The 19,378-nt window shown below is 51.2% G+C and overlaps 2 protein-coding genes across 5 annotated transcripts; one reads left to right on the forward strand and one right to left on the reverse strand.

The window, feature by feature from the left end:
* The first annotated feature begins 4,242 nt into the window (after window positions 1-4,242).
* MCCD1 (mitochondrial coiled-coil domain 1) lies at window positions 4,243-5,345 on the forward strand. Its single transcript, XM_081093731.1, has 2 exons — window positions 4,243-4,445; window positions 4,905-5,345. The coding sequence occupies exons 1-2, from the start codon at window positions 4,278-4,280 to the stop codon at window positions 5,085-5,087; spliced, it is 351 nt and encodes a 116-aa protein (XP_080949857.1). The 5' UTR covers window positions 4,243-4,277; the 3' UTR covers window positions 5,088-5,345.
* A 7-nt stretch (window positions 5,346-5,352) lies between these two features.
* DDX39B (DExD-box helicase 39B) lies at window positions 5,353-17,668 on the reverse strand. 4 transcript variants are annotated; one of them, XM_081093727.1, is made up of 11 exons: window positions 17,577-17,668; window positions 16,213-16,541; window positions 15,025-15,152; window positions 14,647-14,739; window positions 11,297-11,480; window positions 10,133-10,251; window positions 7,852-7,983; window positions 6,577-6,686; window positions 6,339-6,483; window positions 6,057-6,204; window positions 5,353-5,565 (listed from the first exon to the last, which is right to left on the reverse strand). In XM_081093727.1, exons 2-11 carry the CDS (start codon window positions 16,421-16,423, stop codon window positions 5,549-5,551), a joined length of 1,287 nt encoding a protein of 428 aa, XP_080949853.1. In that variant the 5' UTR covers window positions 16,424-16,541; window positions 17,577-17,668; the 3' UTR covers window positions 5,353-5,548. The 4 variants fall into 4 exon arrangements, with proteins under 4 accessions (XP_080949853.1, XP_080949856.1, XP_080949855.1 ...); XM_081093730.1 differs by having other exon boundaries at window positions 17,404-17,587; XM_081093729.1 differs by lacking the exon at window positions 17,577-17,668 and adding an exon at window positions 17,006-17,411.
* Between the last annotated feature and the right edge of the window lie 1,710 nt (window positions 17,669-19,378).

Genomic DNA, 19,378 nt, shown 5'->3' on the forward strand with positions numbered 1-19,378 from the left:
TTGACCCCTCGCTATGGGGTGCAGTGCCTGGGACAGAGGGGTCTTCGCGGATGTGCATAGCCCACTCTTACCCCCGAGGGTGGGGGACTGTGCTCACACCAGGTCAGTATGGCACCTGGTGTCAGTGGTGTGACCTTGGGGCACCAGGAGTGACCCTGCATGGGACCCTCTTGTCCTGCTGTGGGAACAGAGGCCGGGGAGCCCAGTGCCTGCCCACACTGTGGGATATTGTGTGGACAGGGAGATGCTGTTTCCAAATAAGAGGATCTTATTTCAAAGCCTGAGTTAAATCACAGAAATAGGGAGCAGAAGAAAATGTTTCTACTCTTCAGCCCCCCGAGGTGTTGCCATGAGGGGATGGAGGGAGGGGTTGCCGGGAGGGCTGGGACCCTGAGCGGAAGGGCTCTTGGAGTGCCGCTCTACTGCAAATGAACAGTGGCGGCGCAGGATGACACAGTCTTATGTCACTGGAATTTTATAACACTAGGGAATTGCCACTATCTTCTTCACTCTAATAATAGTGTTGGAAGAAAAAAAGTTATTTTTAAAGAGACAAATACTGAAATGTGTAGGGGTAAAGGTCATGATGTTGGCAAGTGATTTTCAAATATTTTAGCCAAAATTATAGAAATTCTATATAATAAAACCTAATATGCTAAGTGTCCAGTCGTCCGTTCAACCAATTAAAGGATCATATGCTACTGATATGCTAAGGCTGTTCAACCACTCGCTATGACGTACGCTGTCCACCAGAGGGCAGACACTCCAACTGGTAGGTTAGCTTGCTGCTGGGGTCCAGCCGATCAGGACTGAGTGAGATGGGCCGGACACACCCTGGAGTCCTCCCGCAGGGGTCCCTCCCCAGCTGGCCAACCTCCCACATCCCTCCCCAGGATCATGCACTGGTGGGGTCCCTCAGCCTGGCCTGCGCCCTCTCGCAATCCAGGACCCCTCAGGGGATGTTGGAGAGCCGGTTTGGGGCCGATCCCACAGGCCAGACTGAGGGACCCCACTGGTGCATGAATTCGTGCACCAGGCCTCTAATAATTACATAAAGAAAATATGGCAAAATATTAAAATGATTAAACCAGGGTGACCATTGTGTTCTTCTTTCACACTTTAAGTATCCGAAATTTTTCACAATAATTTGGAGAAAAATTTTTAAATAATAATGCACAATGACATGGGAAACATTCACAAGATAATGTTCAATGAAAAGTAGGCTTTAATTATTTGTATTTGTGTGTGTGTGTGTGTGTGTGTGTCTGAATATGTGTCAGTGTGAGAATGTGTATTAGTGAGTGTATGAGAATATTAGTGTGTGTCAGAATGTATATTAGTGTGAGCATTTGAGAACGTGTGTGTGTATGAGTCTCCATGGGTATGGTATCTGTGTATTGGGGTGTAGCAGTGTGTGTGTGAGAATGTGTGTCAGTATGTCAGTGTGTGTATGTGGGTGTGTCCCTGTGGGTGCAGTGTCTGTGTTGGTGGGGCAGTCTGGGGGTGCCTTCACTCATGCATTCACTCAACAGATGCTTTAAAATCAACAACCAGGCCCTTTTGGGACAATGGAAATGGAGCTGTGAAAATAGAGTCCCTGTCCTTGGCCACAAAGCTTATAATCTCAAGGAGGTACAGACAGTAAACACAGAAATATATTAAAAATGTGTTAGTAACCCAGCTGGTGTGGCCCAGGTCACGGTTCGATTCCCAATCAGGGCACGTGCCTGGGTTGTGGGCTCAATCCACAGTAGGGGGCGTGAGGAGGCAGCTGATCAATGATTCTCATCATTGATGTTTCTACCTCTCCCTCTCCCTTCCTCTCTCTGAAATCAATAAAAACATTTTTTTAAAGTGGTAACCACAGTGCCGAGACCTACCAAAGGCAAACCCCCACAATATCATATGCAACAGGGACAAGAAAGGTCATACTGGGCCAGCAAGAGGAAAGGAAAATTAAGGGGAAATTAAGACTAAAGCCAGGTCAATGGGTCGTTTTCAAGTCAGGTAGACCTAGGTATGAACCCTCCAGCTGTGGGGCCTGGAGTGCACCACAGACACCTGCTGGATACATGAGTGCTGAATGAAACCCTCCAAGCCAGCTTCCTCCCCGCAAAACCAGACACAGTGGAACCTCAGTTCTCCAACTTAATTCGTTCTGGAAGGCTGTTCAAGAGCGATCTGTTTGAAAACCATTTCCTTTAGAAATAATGTAAAATGAATTCATTCCAGACCCCCAAATGATTCCATTTTAATCTTTCTTATGTACAGTGTATGCCAAATGTGCTGTCTAATCTATAAACAAACACTTCTTAAATGTATCGACCCACCCCTACTAGCCTCAAGAGACACTTTCAGCACTTGGTCCAGGGTGTCTTTCTGCTCAGTGTGGGGCATCTCCACTTGCTGTCACCTGCTAACCAAATCGCCTGTGACCAGTTTCTTTCACACGTTAGCAACATTAGCCCTCTTGATGGCCTCTTTGCTTTAAAATTGTGCTAATCATCCATATTGTCAGCAATAAACACACACACAAAAAAATATTCACAGCACAATTTCCTGAAATGTTAGCATGGTAAACTGACTCACATCGGTGTATTTTTTGTGGCCTGAGATTTTTGCCATGCTGACATCTTATATAATAAAAGCCTAGGTGGTGTCGCGAGACGCCCTCGTGCGATGTCATCACAAGATGGCCACCACAAGATGGCCGGCAGGAGAGGGCAGTTGTGGGTGATCAGGCCTGCAGGGGAGGGCAGTTGGGGGGGACCAGGCCTGCAGGGAAGGGCAGTTACGGGCAACAAGGCCTGCAGGGGAGGGCAGTTGCAGGGGACCAGGTCAACAGGGCCAGGCAGTTGGGTGCAACCGGGACGGCAGGGGAGGGCAGTTAGGGTCAACCAGGCCAGCAAAGGACAGTTGGGGGTCATCAGGCCAGCAGGGGAGGGCAGTTGGGGGCCACCAGGCTGGCAGGGGAGGTCAGTTGGGGGCAATTGGCCAGGCAGGGGAGCAGTGAGGCATCAATCAGACCAGCAGGGGACCAGTTAGGGGGTAATCAGGCTGGCAGGCAGAAGCAGTTAGGGGCAATCGGGCAGGTGAGCAGTTAGGAGCCAGCAGTCCCAGGTGGTGAGTTGGACATCATCCAGGGAGTCCCAGATTGGAGAGGGTGCAGGCCAGGCTGAGGGACACCTCTCCCACACACCTCACATCCACCACCCCCAGCACACAAATTTTGTGCACCATGCCTCTAGTCCTATATAATAAAGAGGGAATATGCAAATTGACACTCTGCCACAAAGATGGCCGCACCCACAGCAGAGGCGGGGTTTCCATAACACAAGATGGCTGCACCCACAGTGGAGGCTAATTTCCCATAATGAGCCTTAATGAGCGATCAGCAGGGACCTGAAGCTGCGACCCCAACCCCTGCCCCTGCGGGGCTTGACGGGGGACCTCAAAGTGCACCCCCTTGCCCTAGTGCTGGGCCAGGGGACCTCAGGCCACATCCCCCCAGTGGGGCTTGACAGGGGACCTGAGGCTGTGCCCCCTCCCAGTGCCAGGCCACGGGACCTGAGGCTGCATCCCCCGCCTGGCGGGGCTTGACGGGGGACCTCAGGCCACGTCCCCTGCCCAGTGGGACTTAACAAGGGTGAGACCACCCGGGTCTGGATCTAGCCCAATGTGGGGGGGGGCTGGGTTTCGTGCAATTCCAAGGCACATGTGGGTGGGTGGGGACTTGACTCGAGTCCTGTGGTGTGCCCAACTCTGACAGGAGGAAGATTTTCATATATATTTTACTAATTCTCTTTCACCTCTGACACTTCTATTATAAAGGGCAAATAGCAATATTAAAGTATTTCCTCTAATTAATCCCCTTTTAATGTAAGCACGGATTTTGTGCACCAAGCCACTATATCAGTATAAACGGGTTGTCAGGTTGAAAACCAAAGCTTGTTCTGTGACCTGGTCTAGATTGGAGACAGAGAACCGAGGTTTGACTGTACTTCCTTACTTACGGAATGGAGAGGAAGCAAGAAAAGCCAGAGCTAAGGAAACAGACACGAGGCATGGTAGGCTGGGCATGTGTTCTAAAGCCAGCTCTGCCTAAGCTGCAGTATTTTCACATCAGGAACAGGAGCCTGTCTAGGGCCAGGTTGGGAGGGAGGTGAGCGCAGGGGCAGGGCCAAGCACTGAAGCAAGACGAAGGCAAAGGCAAAGGCCCGGTAGAAGCCAGTTCCTGGTGGCAGTTGGGCAGCTGGCAGCTCCCGGCCTCACCCGCCATGGTCCTCCCTCTGCCCTGGCTCTCGCGGTGTTGCGGTCGTTGCCTCCTCCTGCCTTCCAGGCTGCTGGCCCCTGGCAGCTCCCAGAGATGCTGCTCCCAGAGATCCAAGCCAAGCACAAAGGAGCAGGCCAGCTCCACCGGCAGCGGGAAGAGGTCCCCCACCGCAGTAAGTGGCACCAAGAGTGAGGGTGGGAGGTGTGGGGGAGATGTGTGCTGGGGGAATCCCCAATCCCATCCTGTACCACAGGCCTAGAGCAGACACCAACCCAGACCCCTCAAGTCCGTTGCCCAGTTCCAATTCTCAGCTTCCCAGTATGCTCCCCACCCCCACTCCTCCAGACCTCAGGGCTTACTCCCAGCTTGCAGTCCACTGTCCTTGAGCAGGCATTTCCCCTCATTAAGTTAATGATTTCTGGGTGGTGGGGGAAGGGGCAGGCAGTCTTTCCTCCTGAGTCCTTAGAGCCCCTGAGCCAGTGATCTCTATCTGCCCTACCTCGTGCTTACCAAGAGGCCTATGGCTAAGACAGGAAGCGACTCTTCAACGAATGGTGTCAAAAACTGGACTCCCAGCCAGCCTCAGCCCCCTGCCGTGGCTGATGTCACCCTCCTCACATCCCTCCCCTAGGGTCCTGGGCTCCCTGCTGAGCTAGCCCAGGCGGAGGAGCTGCTGGAGCAGCAGCTGGAGCTGGCCCAGGCCCTGCAGGAAGGGCAGGAGGGGGCCTGGGAGGCCCAGGCCCTGGTGCTCAAGACCCAGAAGCTGAAGGAGCAGATGAGGAGACTCCGAGAGAGCCTGGGAGGAGGAACCTAGGCTGCTCTGGTGCCCACTTCACCTCCAACACGGGCAACACTGCACACCACCTGCCTGGAGGCGGTTGGAAACACACCAGCCTCCCTCGGGCCACTAAGAAAAACAGAAGACCCCTCCAGAGGGCCAGACTGGAAAGCAGCGGGAACCATGACCTCTGCAGTCGCCTGAGCCACGTGCCCCCACCGTGACCCCTCCTGCTGACAACCTTGGCCCCACATAACCTCACCCCAAATTCAATAAAAGGAGCACTTAGACACCACAGACGCATGTTTTTTGTTTTGTTAAAAAAAGTTCTCACAAATAAGGAAACGGATTTAGAAGTGGTGATGCAAAAGAGGGAAGGCATGGGGTGGGGCTGGGCTGTCAGGGGTAGGGGCAGTAGTGTCTCCTTCACCCCCACGCCTGGTGTCATCTCCTGAAGAGGGACAGACTATCACATTCCAGAACAGGCGACGTGTCCTCTATCGTGTCTGTTCAACTGAAAAGAAGATGTGGCGGTTAGAATACGACAGGAGAGCCCAGCTGGTGTGGCTCAGTGGTGGAGCACAGACATATGAACCCGGAGGTCACAGTTCGATTTCCAGTCAGCACTGGGGTTGCAGATCCCCAGTGTGAGGGGTGCAGGAGGCAGCCTATGAATGATTCTCTCTCATCACTGATGTTTCTCTCTCTCTAAAAAAAGAGAGAGTAACACACGAGAAAGAGAAGGTGAGGTTGGCAGAAACACATGCTCATACATGCAGGTGTCTGTGCAGTGTCTGGTCTAAAGGGCAGACTTGGGGGCGTGAAGAGATCCCAAGCAGACGTGAACTAAACATCCCAACAGGGCGTCGTGTTCAGGGGGCATGAGCTAGTCAGGTGCCCATTATGTAGGGGCTTTGCCCACATGATGGGACTTAAGCCAAACACAGTAAGGCACAAGGAGAATTACACGTGGTGGGGGGGCTGGTCAGTGTGATCAGTACTCACTGTAGGAGGAGATGTCTATCTCATCAGGCAGCTCACTAATATTGACCTCAAAGCGATCCTGCACATCATTGAGGATCTTGGCATCATTCTCATCTGACACAAACGTGATGGCCAAACCCTTGGTACCAAACCGGCCTGCTCTGGCCACCTGGAAGGAGACAGAAGGTAGGACAGGAGGATCCAAAAGAAGACAACACCCAAGGGGGATGAAGATGTATGCCATGAAGACAGGAAATAAGGGGCGGGCGAGGTCACTGAATGGCCAGAGGGTGCGGGGCTTACCCGATGCAGGTAGGTGTCGGAGTCCTCAGGCATGTCGTAATTAAAGGCAATGTTCACCCTCTCGATGTCCATGCCTCGGCCAAACAGGTTGGTAGCCACAAGAATTCGTCGTTGAAAATCTTTAAATTGTTGATACCGAGAAAGCCTTTGTGAGAAAGGAAATTAGAAAACGATGAATCCTTTCTCTCAAGTCTCTTCCTCCCGAGAGCACAAAATATCTTCCCCATTTCCAACTCACCTCTCCTCCTGGGGCATCCCGCGGTGGATGGCGATGGCTGGGAAGTTCTGCTCCACCAGGAGCTGGGCCAGGGCGATGCAGCGCTGCACAGACTTCACAAAGATCACCACCTGTGTGTGCGTGTGTGTGATGTAGGTCCATGCGAGTGTGATGTTGTTATGAAAAAGGAGTTTTCAGTCATTACTCTTGTAAAGGAATTCCTCAGTCCCTAGCATGTTTCCTCTCCTGCTCTAAATGTAACGTACCCCAAGTCTAGATAAATTTTATTGCAAATAAACTAATAGCCCTGGCCGGTTTGGCTCAGTGGATAGTATCGGCCTGTGGACTGAAGGGTCCTGGGCTCGATCCTGGTCAAGGGCATATGTCTGGGTTGCGGGCTTTATCCCCAGTGTGGGGCGTGCAGGAGGCAGCCAATCAATGATTCTCATCACTATTTCTCTCTCTCCCTCTCCGAAATAAAAAAAAAACCACACACACAAAAATATCCTACATAGAGGTAAAGTGATGAAACACATCTCCTCAGTAAATAGTACACGAAAAACAAATTTAAAAACCTAAAAGGATGATCAAGACATTTCGGAACCATTACAACCTTATTAAGACCCTTTAAGGATTTTATTTTGAGGTTTGCTTTTATGTACTGAGTACCTGTCTGTGCCAGCAATGGAACAGAACAGCAGTTCCCACCTTGCCTGTGCTCAGCCCCAAGACATTTATCTTTAAAAGAATTTCATGCCCAGCCAGCATGGCTCAGTGGTTGAGCATTGACCTATGAACCAGGTGGTCACAGTTTGATTCTCGGTCAGGGCACATGCCCAGGTTGCGGGCTCAATCCTCAGTGTTGAGGGTGCAGGAGAAAGCCCATCCATGATTCTCTCATCACTGATGTTCCTCTCTATCCCTCTCCCTTCCTCTCTGAAATCAATAAAAATATATTTAAAAAAAATTTTTTTTCACTTAAGCCCTGGCCTGGAGGCTCAGTCGGTTGGAGCGTTGTCCAGTACGCCAAAAGAAAGGTTGTGATTCGATTCCCAGGTAGGTTACAGGTAGGATCCCTGGTTGCAGCGCACACAGCGAGGCAACAAATTGATGTCTCTCTCTCTCTAGTCAACGAAAATATCCTCAGGTAAAGACTTAAAAGATTTCACTTGAGAGAAAGTCTCCCCCATCCTCTTGCATCACCTATGTGGTTTCCCCTACAACCGGGGACTGAACACAGATCTCGGCTACAGCTGGAGACGTGCTCATCCTCCCACTGGACCTGGAACAACTGACCTGGTTGAACTCAAGGACATCCAGAAGGTCAAAGAGCTTCCGGTTCTTCTCGTTGTCCTTCAGTTTCACGTAGTACTGCTGCAACCCGTGCAGCGTCAGCTTCGTCTCATCATCCACGAAGATCTCCATTGGCTGAGGGGGAGGGGGGAGGGAGGGGTGGGGAACGGGAGGAGGGCAGAGTGGGGGGGTTAAACCTGGGGGGGTGGAGGAAGTTGATCTCCAATACACCCCATGGGGGGAATGGGGAGAAGAGAAGACTGAAAACTTCACCCCGCTCCCAAAAACATGCCCGTTTTCACATGGTCTCTTCCACCTTTCACCTAATTTCCTCCCTATCAATGGAGTTCTAGCAATGCCCAACTGAAAACTGGCAGAGGAAGAACTTTGCAGGGAGGGAAAGGAGCAGAGAAACCACCCCACGGCAAGATGCCATGACCTCAAATGGAGGCGGGGAAAGAAAAGTCAGTAGATTCTCGAAGGGAAACACAATCCTAACACCTGGGAAAGCAGGGAAACACTGACTGGACGTCAGAATTCCATCCAAGCCAGTGTAAGAATGCGGGGAGGACAAGGACTGCTCCATGAGTGCTCCCTCCGCTGGGAGTCACATCCTCGTAAAGAGGATGGGAACCCTCGATGGACATGAGCAACATGCCGTGAAAGGAGAAGCAACGATTCAAACTGAGAAACCACTTGCCCTCAACCACAAGGGCACAGCTCCCGAGGAGCCTGGTCTCTGAGCAAAGACTCAGCCATCGGCAGTGTCACAGGAAGGCACCAGTAAGTGGTGCCAAGAAATCAGAGTTGCCTGGCTCAGGGGTTGAGTGTTGACCTACGAACCAGGAGGTCGACGTTCGATTCCCGGTCAGGGCACATGCCTGGGGTTGCAGGCTTAATCCCCGGACAGCTGATCAATGATTCTCTCTCATCATTAATGTTTCTCTCTCTCTCTGAAATCAAAAAAATATTTTTTAAAAGAAATTCAGAGCTGCAGATATGCACTTATGTTTTTACCCTTGAAGGGGAGGAAGATAACATTAAAAAAGACAATTTTTTAAAATAAAATAAAAAAAATTTTAAAGATAGAAATTGAGACAAAACCCAACTCTAGAGCCCAAATTTCCTAGCACTCTTCACTACCTTGGGAGCATAAACATTAAGACCCAGGGGCCAAGATGCTGGGAAAGGGTGTGCGTCACAGGAGACAGCCAGAAGCCAGTCGCAGAGGGAGGCTTTCCAAAAAGAGGTTCTGTGGTCTCCAAACTCACTGCAGCCCAAGTCCAGCTACAGACACGGAGCTCTCATCCCACGGGAGGAGCAGAGCAGGGAGGCAAAGGACACACTCCCCTGCGTGCACGGCGGGCCGCCTACCCAACCCCTAACCCGCCTGGTTACATCAAGTGGAGCGCCTCACTGTACCCTTCCCCTCTCCCGAGCATTACATGGAAGGGGGAAAATCTACCACCCCATCCAGGACACTCCTCCCCACCCCACACGTATGGGGGAAACAAGGAGCACGGCACGCCTTGGTTCAGGAAAAAAACCGGGAACAGAAAAAGAGGCTGGTTTGGTCCTCAGCTTCCTGGTCAGGTTTCCCCGCGGCCTCCGCTGCCGCCATCCACGCCGGTGCCGTCTGAATTCCCCCGCTGCGCCACAGTGCTTCTCTCTGCTGCTGGCTCATGGCTCACATCAACCGAGGTTCCACGTGGGTGCGAGGAGGTTCGGGTGGGAAGGCGTAGGGGATCGGGGATTGAGGTGCCAAAGGCCCCCACCCCTGGAGGTGGGGAGGGGGCGGATTCATTTGTGCTGTTTGCTCTTCGTTTGCACATGCCTTGCCATCTGTCTGTCCCTCTCTTGCTCTCCTGCCACCGGGAGGTTACGAGTTTTGGGGAGCAGAAAGCTCCAGTTGTATGCTCGATGCCACCTTGAGGGTGCGTGGCTGTAGGGGATGTGTAGGAGACGACGGGTGGGTGGTAGGGCAGAAAACCCTGCCCTCCCCCAAAAGGGAGAAGAGGTTCAAAAATGCTGTGATTTAAAAAAAAAAGTCGAACACTACCCGCTCTCACGTTAACCCGACCAAGTCTTCCGGAATTTCCCTGGCACCCGCGCAGACCCTAACGCTAGCTGTCTCTGCCTCTGTGCGTCTCTTCAAGGAGCCGTCACTCCCAGATGGGCGCGTGCCCTTCTTGGTGCTTGAAGGACAGGGAGTCTGGAGGGAGCGGGCCCGCAGGGGAGGAGGCAGTGGGCGGGAGTGGAGGGAGAGAAGGGAGAAGGTATTTACGTCTTGCATGAACTTGCGGCAGACGGGGCGGATCTCTTTGCTCAAGGTGGCACTGAACATCATGACCTGCTTCTCGTGGGGGGTCATGCGAAAAATTTCCTGGACATCCCGACGCATGTCTACAGGAAGGAAAAAGCAGCATGTGTCATGAAGACCTCCCAATGAGGTCGAGACCATTGGGAACGGGTAAGCAGGGTCCATTCAAGCAAAGATTTGCCTCAGGTCTCTCTCTACTCTATTTCCTCTAACCCTCACAAAATCACATCCATAGTAATAATACTACTACATTAGAAAAAGCAATGAATTTGGAATCAAGATTTGGGATCGGAATCCAGGTGTGTGTGTGTCTTAAGCGGGCAAGAAATATGATGAAGCCCCAGAGCCTACAACTAAGGAACAGGGAGAGCCCACCACCAAGGCCCCAAGGATGAGACCTGTGAGAACACTTTACAAGTCCTTTCTCCCTGCCCCTCCCCAAGCCCCGCCTACCTGCGTTTGGGGCACACCTGTGATATTCCAGCTGTCAGAGTGCTCCCTGCTTCCTCTGGCTCACACTTTCCTACCAGTCAGGAAATGTGACATCTCTACCTGGAGCCCACCTCATAGCTTGCCATCCAGAACAGCCAAAGATCATTTGGAATGACTCACCCCTAAGGCTATGTCCACCCGTCGCCTCCCGTTCACCAAATTTGAGTTCTTAGAGAATATGTTCTGTGACCCCACTTAGCACACTAGAATACCAAGCCACACAAATGCCCAGCAACACCCTACATATTAACCCTAGAACTTAAGTCTACATATTTATTCAGCTAGAAAGTCTCATGATATATGCTGTGCGAGGATGTCAGAGGGTAGACCGCCCCCTCCTCCAGTTGGGCATCTCCCCTAAGACACCCAGTAGAGGGATCTGTCAAGGAAAGGGTGATGTAACGGAGGCCCTCTGCCAGCCAGGTCCCTCCCCTCCAAGATAAAGAAACCCCAGCACAGAACGGAACAGGACACCCTCCTCCCTGAGCACGAGGGCTGCTTGAAGAGCGTGATAAAGGCCAACCAAGGGAGCCAGCGCCATCGTGAGGGCGGCAGATGCAGGGTCGTCCTGCACGACAGTGTCCTGTATCACCAAACAGCACTTGGTTCAGGCCCAGGCCCAGCACTGCCACTCACCGAGTTGTTCAAGCATCTTATCGCATTCATCCAAGATAAAGTGTTTAATGTGTTTGAGGTTGAGGCTCTTATTTCGAGCTAAGGCTAGGATGCGGCCAGGGGTCCCCACGACGATATGCGGGCAGTTCTTCTTCAGCACCTCTTCATCCTTCTTGATGGACAGACCTCCAAAAAACACTGCCACCTGCCAGCGGGGGAGAGCGTCTCACAATGAAGCAATGGCTCCAGTCGCCACAGGTCCCACTCTCGCAGCTTCACCTACACCACTTCTGAACATTTCAGAGCTAAAAGGAACATGAAGGGCCGTCTAACCTAAAATTACTATCTCCCCACACACTGAGGGAGACACCATGACTTGCCTGAGGCTGCAGGGCTGACCCGGGCAGTCAGGACAGGCCCCCAGCCCCCCGCCTTACCCTAGCCGCTTCCTTCCCAGGACTCCGACCAGGCTTCGCTCCAAGAACGAGAACAGCCGGAATCACCAGGTCAAGGGCCACCACAAAGCTCAGGGAACATCAAGGTTCCCTAACTCACCCTAAACCCCTTTGTACAAGCCTATGAAATGGCTGATTCAGGCGAACCGCATCACTCCTTATTAACACCATTAGGGGAATGGCTACTGAGGATCTGGGACTTAGTACAACACAACACCAAAAACTGCTTTCTAGTTTCAAGGGGGGAAGGTCAATCAAGGAATCAGGCTATCATAACCCTTGTCCTATAGTAAATCTAAAGTCACTAAATGTGGGACACCCAGGTTTACAACAAAGCAGGAGGTACACAGGATACCCATGAAGAATTCTTGCCCAAAACTTTATTTACAGGAAATGTTGGGAGAAAAGTACAAGCTAACTACCATAAGGAGTCAGGAGACAAGCCCTGGCAGAGGGCTCAGTTGGCTGGAGCACCGTCTTATACACCAAGAAGGCTGCGAGCTCGATTACGGTCAGGGCGCATAGAGGAGACAACGGATGGCTGTCTCTCTCACATCAATGTTTCTCTCTCCCCCCCTCCTCTCTCTCAAAAAAATAAAAACATCAATGAAAAACATAACCTCAGGTGAGGACTTAAAAGAGTTAACCAGAGGAATCCAGAGGTAGGACATTCTGTAGAACTGGCCCAGCCTCTTCAAGTCACTGTAGCGTAATTTTGGGCAAAAGAAAGTGTCATGACAATTTGTATTTGATCTGGATACCAAGAATATAGGCACAAAGGTGATGAGTTGGACCTATACACCTAATCAAGTGGCTAGGAGAAGTGCAATCCTAGCTCACCACAGAGCTCAGTTAAACGCTCCTACAGTTATAACAATGGAAGCTCGTTCCTAGTTTCCAAGTTTTAGAATCAACCTAGACAAGACTGCTTGGAGAAAGGACAGAAAGTCAATGCTATTGACACAGACGGTGTAAACACAGAGGCATACATCATATGGACACCTACATACATACAGCATTCAGAACATACTTAGAAAATTAGCATTCATGTTCCAAAAAAAACCAATGTAAGTGAGCTGAGTAAAAAAGGCCTATAAATTGGCAAATTGAGGAAACAGTGCTTAACACTTCCTGTTACAGAACCAGCAGAATTTTCAAAAAAGGGCAACAATGATTCACTTCTGTGCAGCAGGGTCAGAGGCGGGAGAACACAAACCCTCTCACTGCGAGGCCTTGCAGATCCCTGCGGCATTCTCGCCATGCAGCTACCACCAGCACCACACTTAAGTTGCTACAGTTATTTTTAAATTATAGTAACAGGGTTGCGGGCTCTATCCCTGGTAAAGGGCATGTAAGAGGCAGCTGATCAATGTTTCTCTCTCAAAAAAAGATCAATTAAAAACGCGTATATGTAACAAGAAAAATTGTAACAATCTGAACAAAAGTATTCTTTTGTTTTGTGTTTTATTTTTGTTGATTTCAAAGAGAGGAAGGGAGAGGGAGAGAGGCAGGAAGATCGATGAGACAGAATCGCTCATCAGCTGCCTCCTGCACACCACCTACTGGGGATCCAGCCCGCAACCCAGACCAAGGCAGCTTTCATTTTTCAAACATAGTTTTTTTCTCTTTTTAAGCTTCTCTCAGTATGTTTATTAGTACTGATATAATTTTTTAAATAATTCTTTATTGTTAAAAATATTATATATGTTCCCCTTTTCCCCCATTGACCCCCCCCCCCAGGCTAACCCCACCCCCACCCCCCACCCCAGGCTTTCATCACCCTATTTATTGTCTACCCCTTTCCCCTGAGATTCCCCACTCTCTTCCATGTCTCTGTATCCACTCTGCTCATCAGTTTGTTACTTAGACTCCACATATGAGTGAGATCATGTGGTACGTGTCTTTCTCTGACTTCTTTCACTCAGCACCCTCCATGCTGTCTCAAAGGGTAGCAGATTCTCTTTTACAGCTGCAGAGTATCCCATGGTGTAGGTATACCGCAGCTTTTTATCCACTCATCTCCTGATGGGCACCTGGGCTGTTTCCAGATCTTAGCTAATGTAAATTGTGCTGCTGTGAACATAGGGGTGCACACATTTTTTCAGATTGGTGTTTCGGGTTTCTTAGGATATATTCCTAGAAGTGGGATCACTGGGTAAATGGCAGTTCCACATTTAATTTTTTGAGGAAAATATACTATTCTTCACACCATCCTAACCAGGAAGATTGGAGGTTATAAACATCAAGGTTATACCATGGAGAGCAACTTAAGCCAACTTTGTTATGGCCCCCAGACATCTTTTAATTTTCTGCCACTTTTAAATAATTCTCAAAATTCCCATCATACTAGGGCCATTTTGGAGTTTCCACATTCTCTTGCCATACACCCCCAAATTCTCAAACTGTCACCCAAAGCACACTGAAATGATCCAAAGCGTGAGCTTAAGAAAGCAGTAAGCAAAAGGGTGGTCCTGTGGAAACTTCCTCCACAGCCCAACCACCCAGTCTCCTAATGCACAAGCGTATTTACACACTGTGTTACAAAGTAAAACAAGGGGAACCCAGCTGGTGTTGCTCAGTGGTTGAAAGTTGACCCATGAACTAGGAGGTCACAGTTCAATTCATCAGGGCACATGCCTGGGTTGAGAGTTTGATCCCCAGTACGGGGTGTGCAGGGGGCAGCCAATCAATGATTCTCTCTCATCATTGATGTTTCTATCTCTCTCCCCCATCCCTTCCTCTCTGAAATCAATAAAAATAAAAGTTTGCAGGAACTTATTATTAGATGTCACTGAGGTTCACATATAGGTATTGGAACTTAACATCTGTGGGACATGAAGACTGCTGGCCTGTAAGTCCCAAATGCCTCCAACTAGCCACACCCTCAGGCTCCCCGGGCTCTTGACCCTGACTTACCTTGACATTGGGCATGTACTTAGAGAAGCGCTCATACTCCTTGCTGATCTGAAAAGCCAGCTCCCGGGTGTGACACATCACCAGCACAGACACCTTAAGGGGTAAGTAGATAGAAAGACAGTGTATCCCTTCACTACCCCTCTGGGGAAGTGCCTATCACAAAAACATACCTGGCAGATCATAAATTACTTCAATTCTGAGATCTAAATCATTAACCCCAGGATTACTACAAAATATTCCCCATGGCCTCAAGGGCGACAGAGGTCATCTGAGCAACAAGCACCCATGGTTGTGAATACATCATGTAGCTGAGCTAAAAACACTCTGCCCCAACATTCCTAACCCAAACGCCCTCCCCAACACTCTCCCCAACTGTACCTGCCCAGTAACTGGCTCCAGCTGCTGCAGTGTGGCCAGCACAAACACTGCCGTCTTTCCCATGCCCGACTTGGCCTGGCATAAGACGTCCATTCCCAGAATGGCCTGAGGGATGCACTCATGCTGAACTAAATACAGAAGAAAAAAGATAAATTGGGCTTCAGTCTCCAGATAACATTTTTCACCACCCACACCCATTTCATGCCACCAAATTAAGTGGGTTTTGTCAATTTCTACACACTTTCTACCTCTATGCTCCTTCAAATTCATCTCCAAATCAGACCCTCCTAGTCCCTTCTAACTTCAGCTTCCTTCAGCACCAATCAAGCCCCCTCCCACGCCACCCTCCTAACCACCCATTTGCATCTACCAACAGCCCAACTTTGGTGCTTCTGGCTGCCCTTATTTTCCTTCATCTTAAACAACCCATGGCATTTGTGTGCCCGCTGCGGGCCATTTCTCCTGCTTAGATTGCCATCCTTTGGATCATGTAACCCTGCAACTTGCACTAAATGAAGGACTTGGTACCTGACCCACAAGCCAACCACCTTTAGAACAGCCATAAAGGTTTCCAGAGACCAGAGTTGGCCTGGTCCAAAAGAGAACTAAAAGTACAACCAACTCCTCTCTGAAAATTTAAAATTACAAGTTAAAGTGACAAAATCCAAAACTAGAAGACAAGGGGAAAACACAGTCACAAAAATGAACAGCAGACCAGTAAATTGCTTTGTTTCATGCTATCCTATCCTATATAATAAAAGGCTAATATGCAAATCGACTGAATGGTGGAACAACCGGTCACTATGATGTGCACTGACCACTAGAGGGAGCACCACTCAGCCAGAAGCCGGGCTCAGGGCTGACCAGTGAGGACAGCAGCAGCAATAGCAGTGGCAGGAGCCTTCCCGCCTCTGCAGCAGTCCGACATCCCCCGGGGGCTCTGCAGGCAGGGCTGAGGAGCCCCCCCCCCCCCCACCGGGGCATGAATTTTGTGCATCAGGCCTCTAGTCACAAATAAAAGAGAACCTATACAAACCTCTTCCAATGCTAATAGTTTCTGGGACTCGGGGTACTTCCTTACTCCCTGGTCTATCCTAAATACAGGTCTGTACCACTGAGGGACCAGGAACATCTGTTTCAGGATCATTAAAGGGCCTCATGAGTACCCTAAGCCCAAGAGGAATTTACCTTCTGATGGATGCTCAAAGCCACAGTCAACAATGGCTCGGAGCAGCTCTGGCTTGAGCAGGAAGTCCCGAAAGCCAGAGCTATGGATGGAGACGTAGGAGCCCTTCACATCCTTCTTGGCAGGGGCCTCGGCCCCGTCTCCCCCGGCTGCGGTCTCCACCTCGTCATCTTCATAGTCCAAGAGCTCGTTGTCCACATCGTTCTCCGCCATAGCTGGGCCGGCCGGGGAGGGGGGAGGGTCTCGGAACGGGTTCACGCAGATTAAGTGAAAACAAAGGAGGAAAGTGGGGGCTTAAGGAACAGAAGACACACTAGTTTCTGACAGAGAGCTAGGAAAACAACAACAAAAAAACACAAACAGAAACAGAAACAGAAAAAAAGGACATCAGTCATGGGCAGCCTTCGCCACTTCTGTTCCATCCCCACGCCCCGCCCACTTCCCCCAAACTAGGCAACCTTTCCCTGGGTGGGAAGGTAACACACACAGGCACGAGCCAGGGGCCGAGGGGCTCCCGGGGGGGTGGTCAGGGCACGGGCCCAGCAAGGCCAGGGTCAGCCGGGAGAGCAGCTGAGGAGCTCCGCCAGCAGCGAGGAGCGGCCCGGGGAGGAGCGGCAGACGCCCTCGGAGCGGAGAGGGCGAGGGCGAGGCGGCCGAAACCCTCCCGGGCCCCGCGCTCCCGGCGCAGCAGCCATCAGTCCAGGGTGATAGATGAAGGTCATCACTGCGCAGAGCGCTCACCTCCAGAGCGGAAGCATCATGTGGCTGCCGCCCACCCCCGCTCAGCCACCCCACCTGCGGCTTCAAACTCCGCGCGGTTAACCGATGGCGGGTGGCTCGGCCGAAAGCAACACCATCTCTCCATCACACACCGCGTCGGAGGCGGGAGGACGGCGCGGCCGGCGGGTGAGCCTTGGCCGCGCGCCTCCGCCGCCGCCGCTCACCCTCAGCCGAGCGCTCCCGCAAGCACTGGCAAAGCGCTCCAAGTGAACGCGGGCCAGTCGGGGGAGGCCCGCAAGGCCCAGAGCGGGCTCCTCCGAGTCCCACGCCGGCCGAGAGGACCCAGAAACGAGGGCGGGGGCTCTCCCCATCGCTGGGGCCTCTAGGAAACGAGGCCGCCGGAGGAGCAGAGAACTAAGAGGACACAATGGCGCGAGGCCACCATCTTGGATTGAGCCTTTTTAGTTCCCTACCTCCCCGCGGGAGCTCTTTGCTCTCGAAAAGGATGCAAGTGATGAAAATAACGACCCAACGAGGCCCAAGCGACCAGGCCATCGCCTGTGGAAGGGGTATCAGGGCTCCATTCAGTAGGATGGCTGCACGGAGACGCAGATGGAAATGGATGGTACCGAAGGCCAAATCTTACCTGAGCAAGGCGAACGCGTATGGCGGCAGCAACAGCGACGAAGGAGGCAATCTGCCTTCACTTCCGGTTCCCAGTTTCCCTCTACCCCGGCCCCCCGCCTTCTCGGCTGCTAGCGTCAGGCTCAAGGGACCGGAAGAAGGACCTTCCGTGGTTCTGTAGTTCCGGGGGCTCCGGGGTTGCCTTTAGAAACTGCCTGTCTGAAGTTTTTTTTTAAAAAAGTCACTTCTAACTCCTTCGCTACTGCCAGTAGCAAAAGACATAAAGGAAACTACATCCCCTTCCACTAGCATCCCCTTTCTCTTGTTCCACTTTTCTCCACGCCCCGCGCCTCCTCGTTTAGGTTCTTGCCACGCAGGCCTTCTCTCTGGGCACCCCTCTGTGGCGAGCGAGGCTGGCGAGGCTGCGGGTTCCCACGGGGTCCTTGGCCCGGTAGTCAAGGTGACCCGGGGCGTCCGCGCTGGAGCTAGGCAGCCGTGGGGACCGGGGCCTGACATTTGCCCAAAAGTAGTGTTGGCCCATATAGCACATGTCCCAGGGGCCTAAGCTGGTGGGCAGGGGCTGCGAGTCAAGGCGCTCTGAACTCAGAGTGGAGCGGGGTCTAGATTGGGCCCCAGTGTTAAGTGATAGGGCTTGAGGGTTATGCAACATTCCTTAAGCACTGTTAATGCGACTACAATGTTCTGAGCCCCACCCCAACAGCCCCATTGTCCAGCCTGGATTTTTTCGTGAATGAAGCATCGGATAGCCCTGTCTTTGATATGCTATAGAAACCAGGATTGATGTCTGCTGCTTGCCAAAAATGACAACAAACGTTTGGCCCTGTAATTTTTATTAATCATTTAACACTAAGGAGTGGAGACCATTATTCCTATTCTATTAACAAGCCCAGAGTGAAGAGAATAAAGCAACATGTGGGAAGTAGTGCAGCTAGTAAGGTGACAGAGCCAGGATGTGAACACCTCTTATTCTCTACTAGAGGCCCGGTGCATGAATTCCTGCTGGGGGGGGGGGGGCGGGAAGCAGTCCCTCAGCCCATCCCTCTCACAGTCGGGGAGCCTTCGGGGCATAAGCTGACAGTCTGACATCCTTAGTGCTCCCGCCATCACTACTGTGCTGGCCAGCCGTGAACCTGGCTCAGGGCTTCTGGCTGAGCAGTGCTCCCACTATGGGAGCATACCGACCACCAGGGGGCAGCTCCTGCATTGTGCGTCTGCCACTTGGTGGTCAGTGTGCATCATAGTACCAGTCATTCCATGCCGGGAGCCGGTCCATCCTTGCTGTTTCAAGGGACCTGGCATATATGGCATACTGTTCTTAATATGTTTGCTCACCTTGGCACTATGTGTTTTAACCAAGGTCTCTGAGAAAGGTTGTTTCCCCGGGTAGGGATTTTCCCCTGAAGTTAGGGAGGGAATAAAACCTCTTAACTAAGTGCCAGGCGGGTAATTAATCACTTTAACTATGAACAATCATGCTTAAGCTACATAATCTTTACTCCCTGGAATGGAGATAAGAAACGCCCTAACCTTTGGAATAGAGATTGATAGGATTGGAATCAACTGGTATAAATACAGATGTAACAAGACAGAACTTAGAAGACAGAACCCACACAGAACCTATAAGACAGAACCGAGAGACAGAAGAACTTCGCTGGAGAGAACATGGCAAAAGATCCTGGACAGAAACTGGCAACAGAACCTAGAGACAGAACCTAGCGAGAGAACCTGGCTGAAGAACCTAGAGACAGAACCTGGCTACAGAACCTGGATAGAACATGGCAAGAGAACCTGACTAGAACCTGG

This window comes from Myotis nattereri (genome assembly GCF_964212035.1).
Source record: "Myotis nattereri genome assembly, chromosome: 6".
Classification (NCBI taxonomy): Eukaryota; Metazoa; Chordata; class Mammalia; order Chiroptera; family Vespertilionidae; genus Myotis; species Myotis nattereri.

Excerpts from the sequence above, each read along its gene's own strand:
- MCCD1 (XM_081093731.1), top strand. The coding sequence starts at position 4,278 with ATGGTCCTCCCTCTGCCCTGGCTCTCGCGGTGTTGCGGTCGTTGCCTC. Across the intron at positions 4,446-4,904 it reads GGAAGAGGTCCCCCACCGCA|GGTCCTGGGCTCCCTGCTGA; the intron begins GTAAGTGGCACC and ends TCCCTCCCCTAG.
- DDX39B (XM_081093727.1), bottom strand. The coding sequence starts at position 16,423 with ATGGCGGAGAACGATGTGGACAACGAGCTCTTGGACTATGAAGATGAC. Across the intron at positions 14,740-15,024 it reads TGGAGCCAGTTACTGGGCAG|GTGTCTGTGCTGGTGATGTG; the intron begins GTACAGTTGGGG and ends TTACCCCTTAAG. Across the intron at positions 6,484-6,576 it reads GGGATGCCCCAGGAGGAGAG|GCTTTCTCGGTATCAACAAT; the intron begins GTGAGTTGGAAA and ends TTTCTCACAAAG.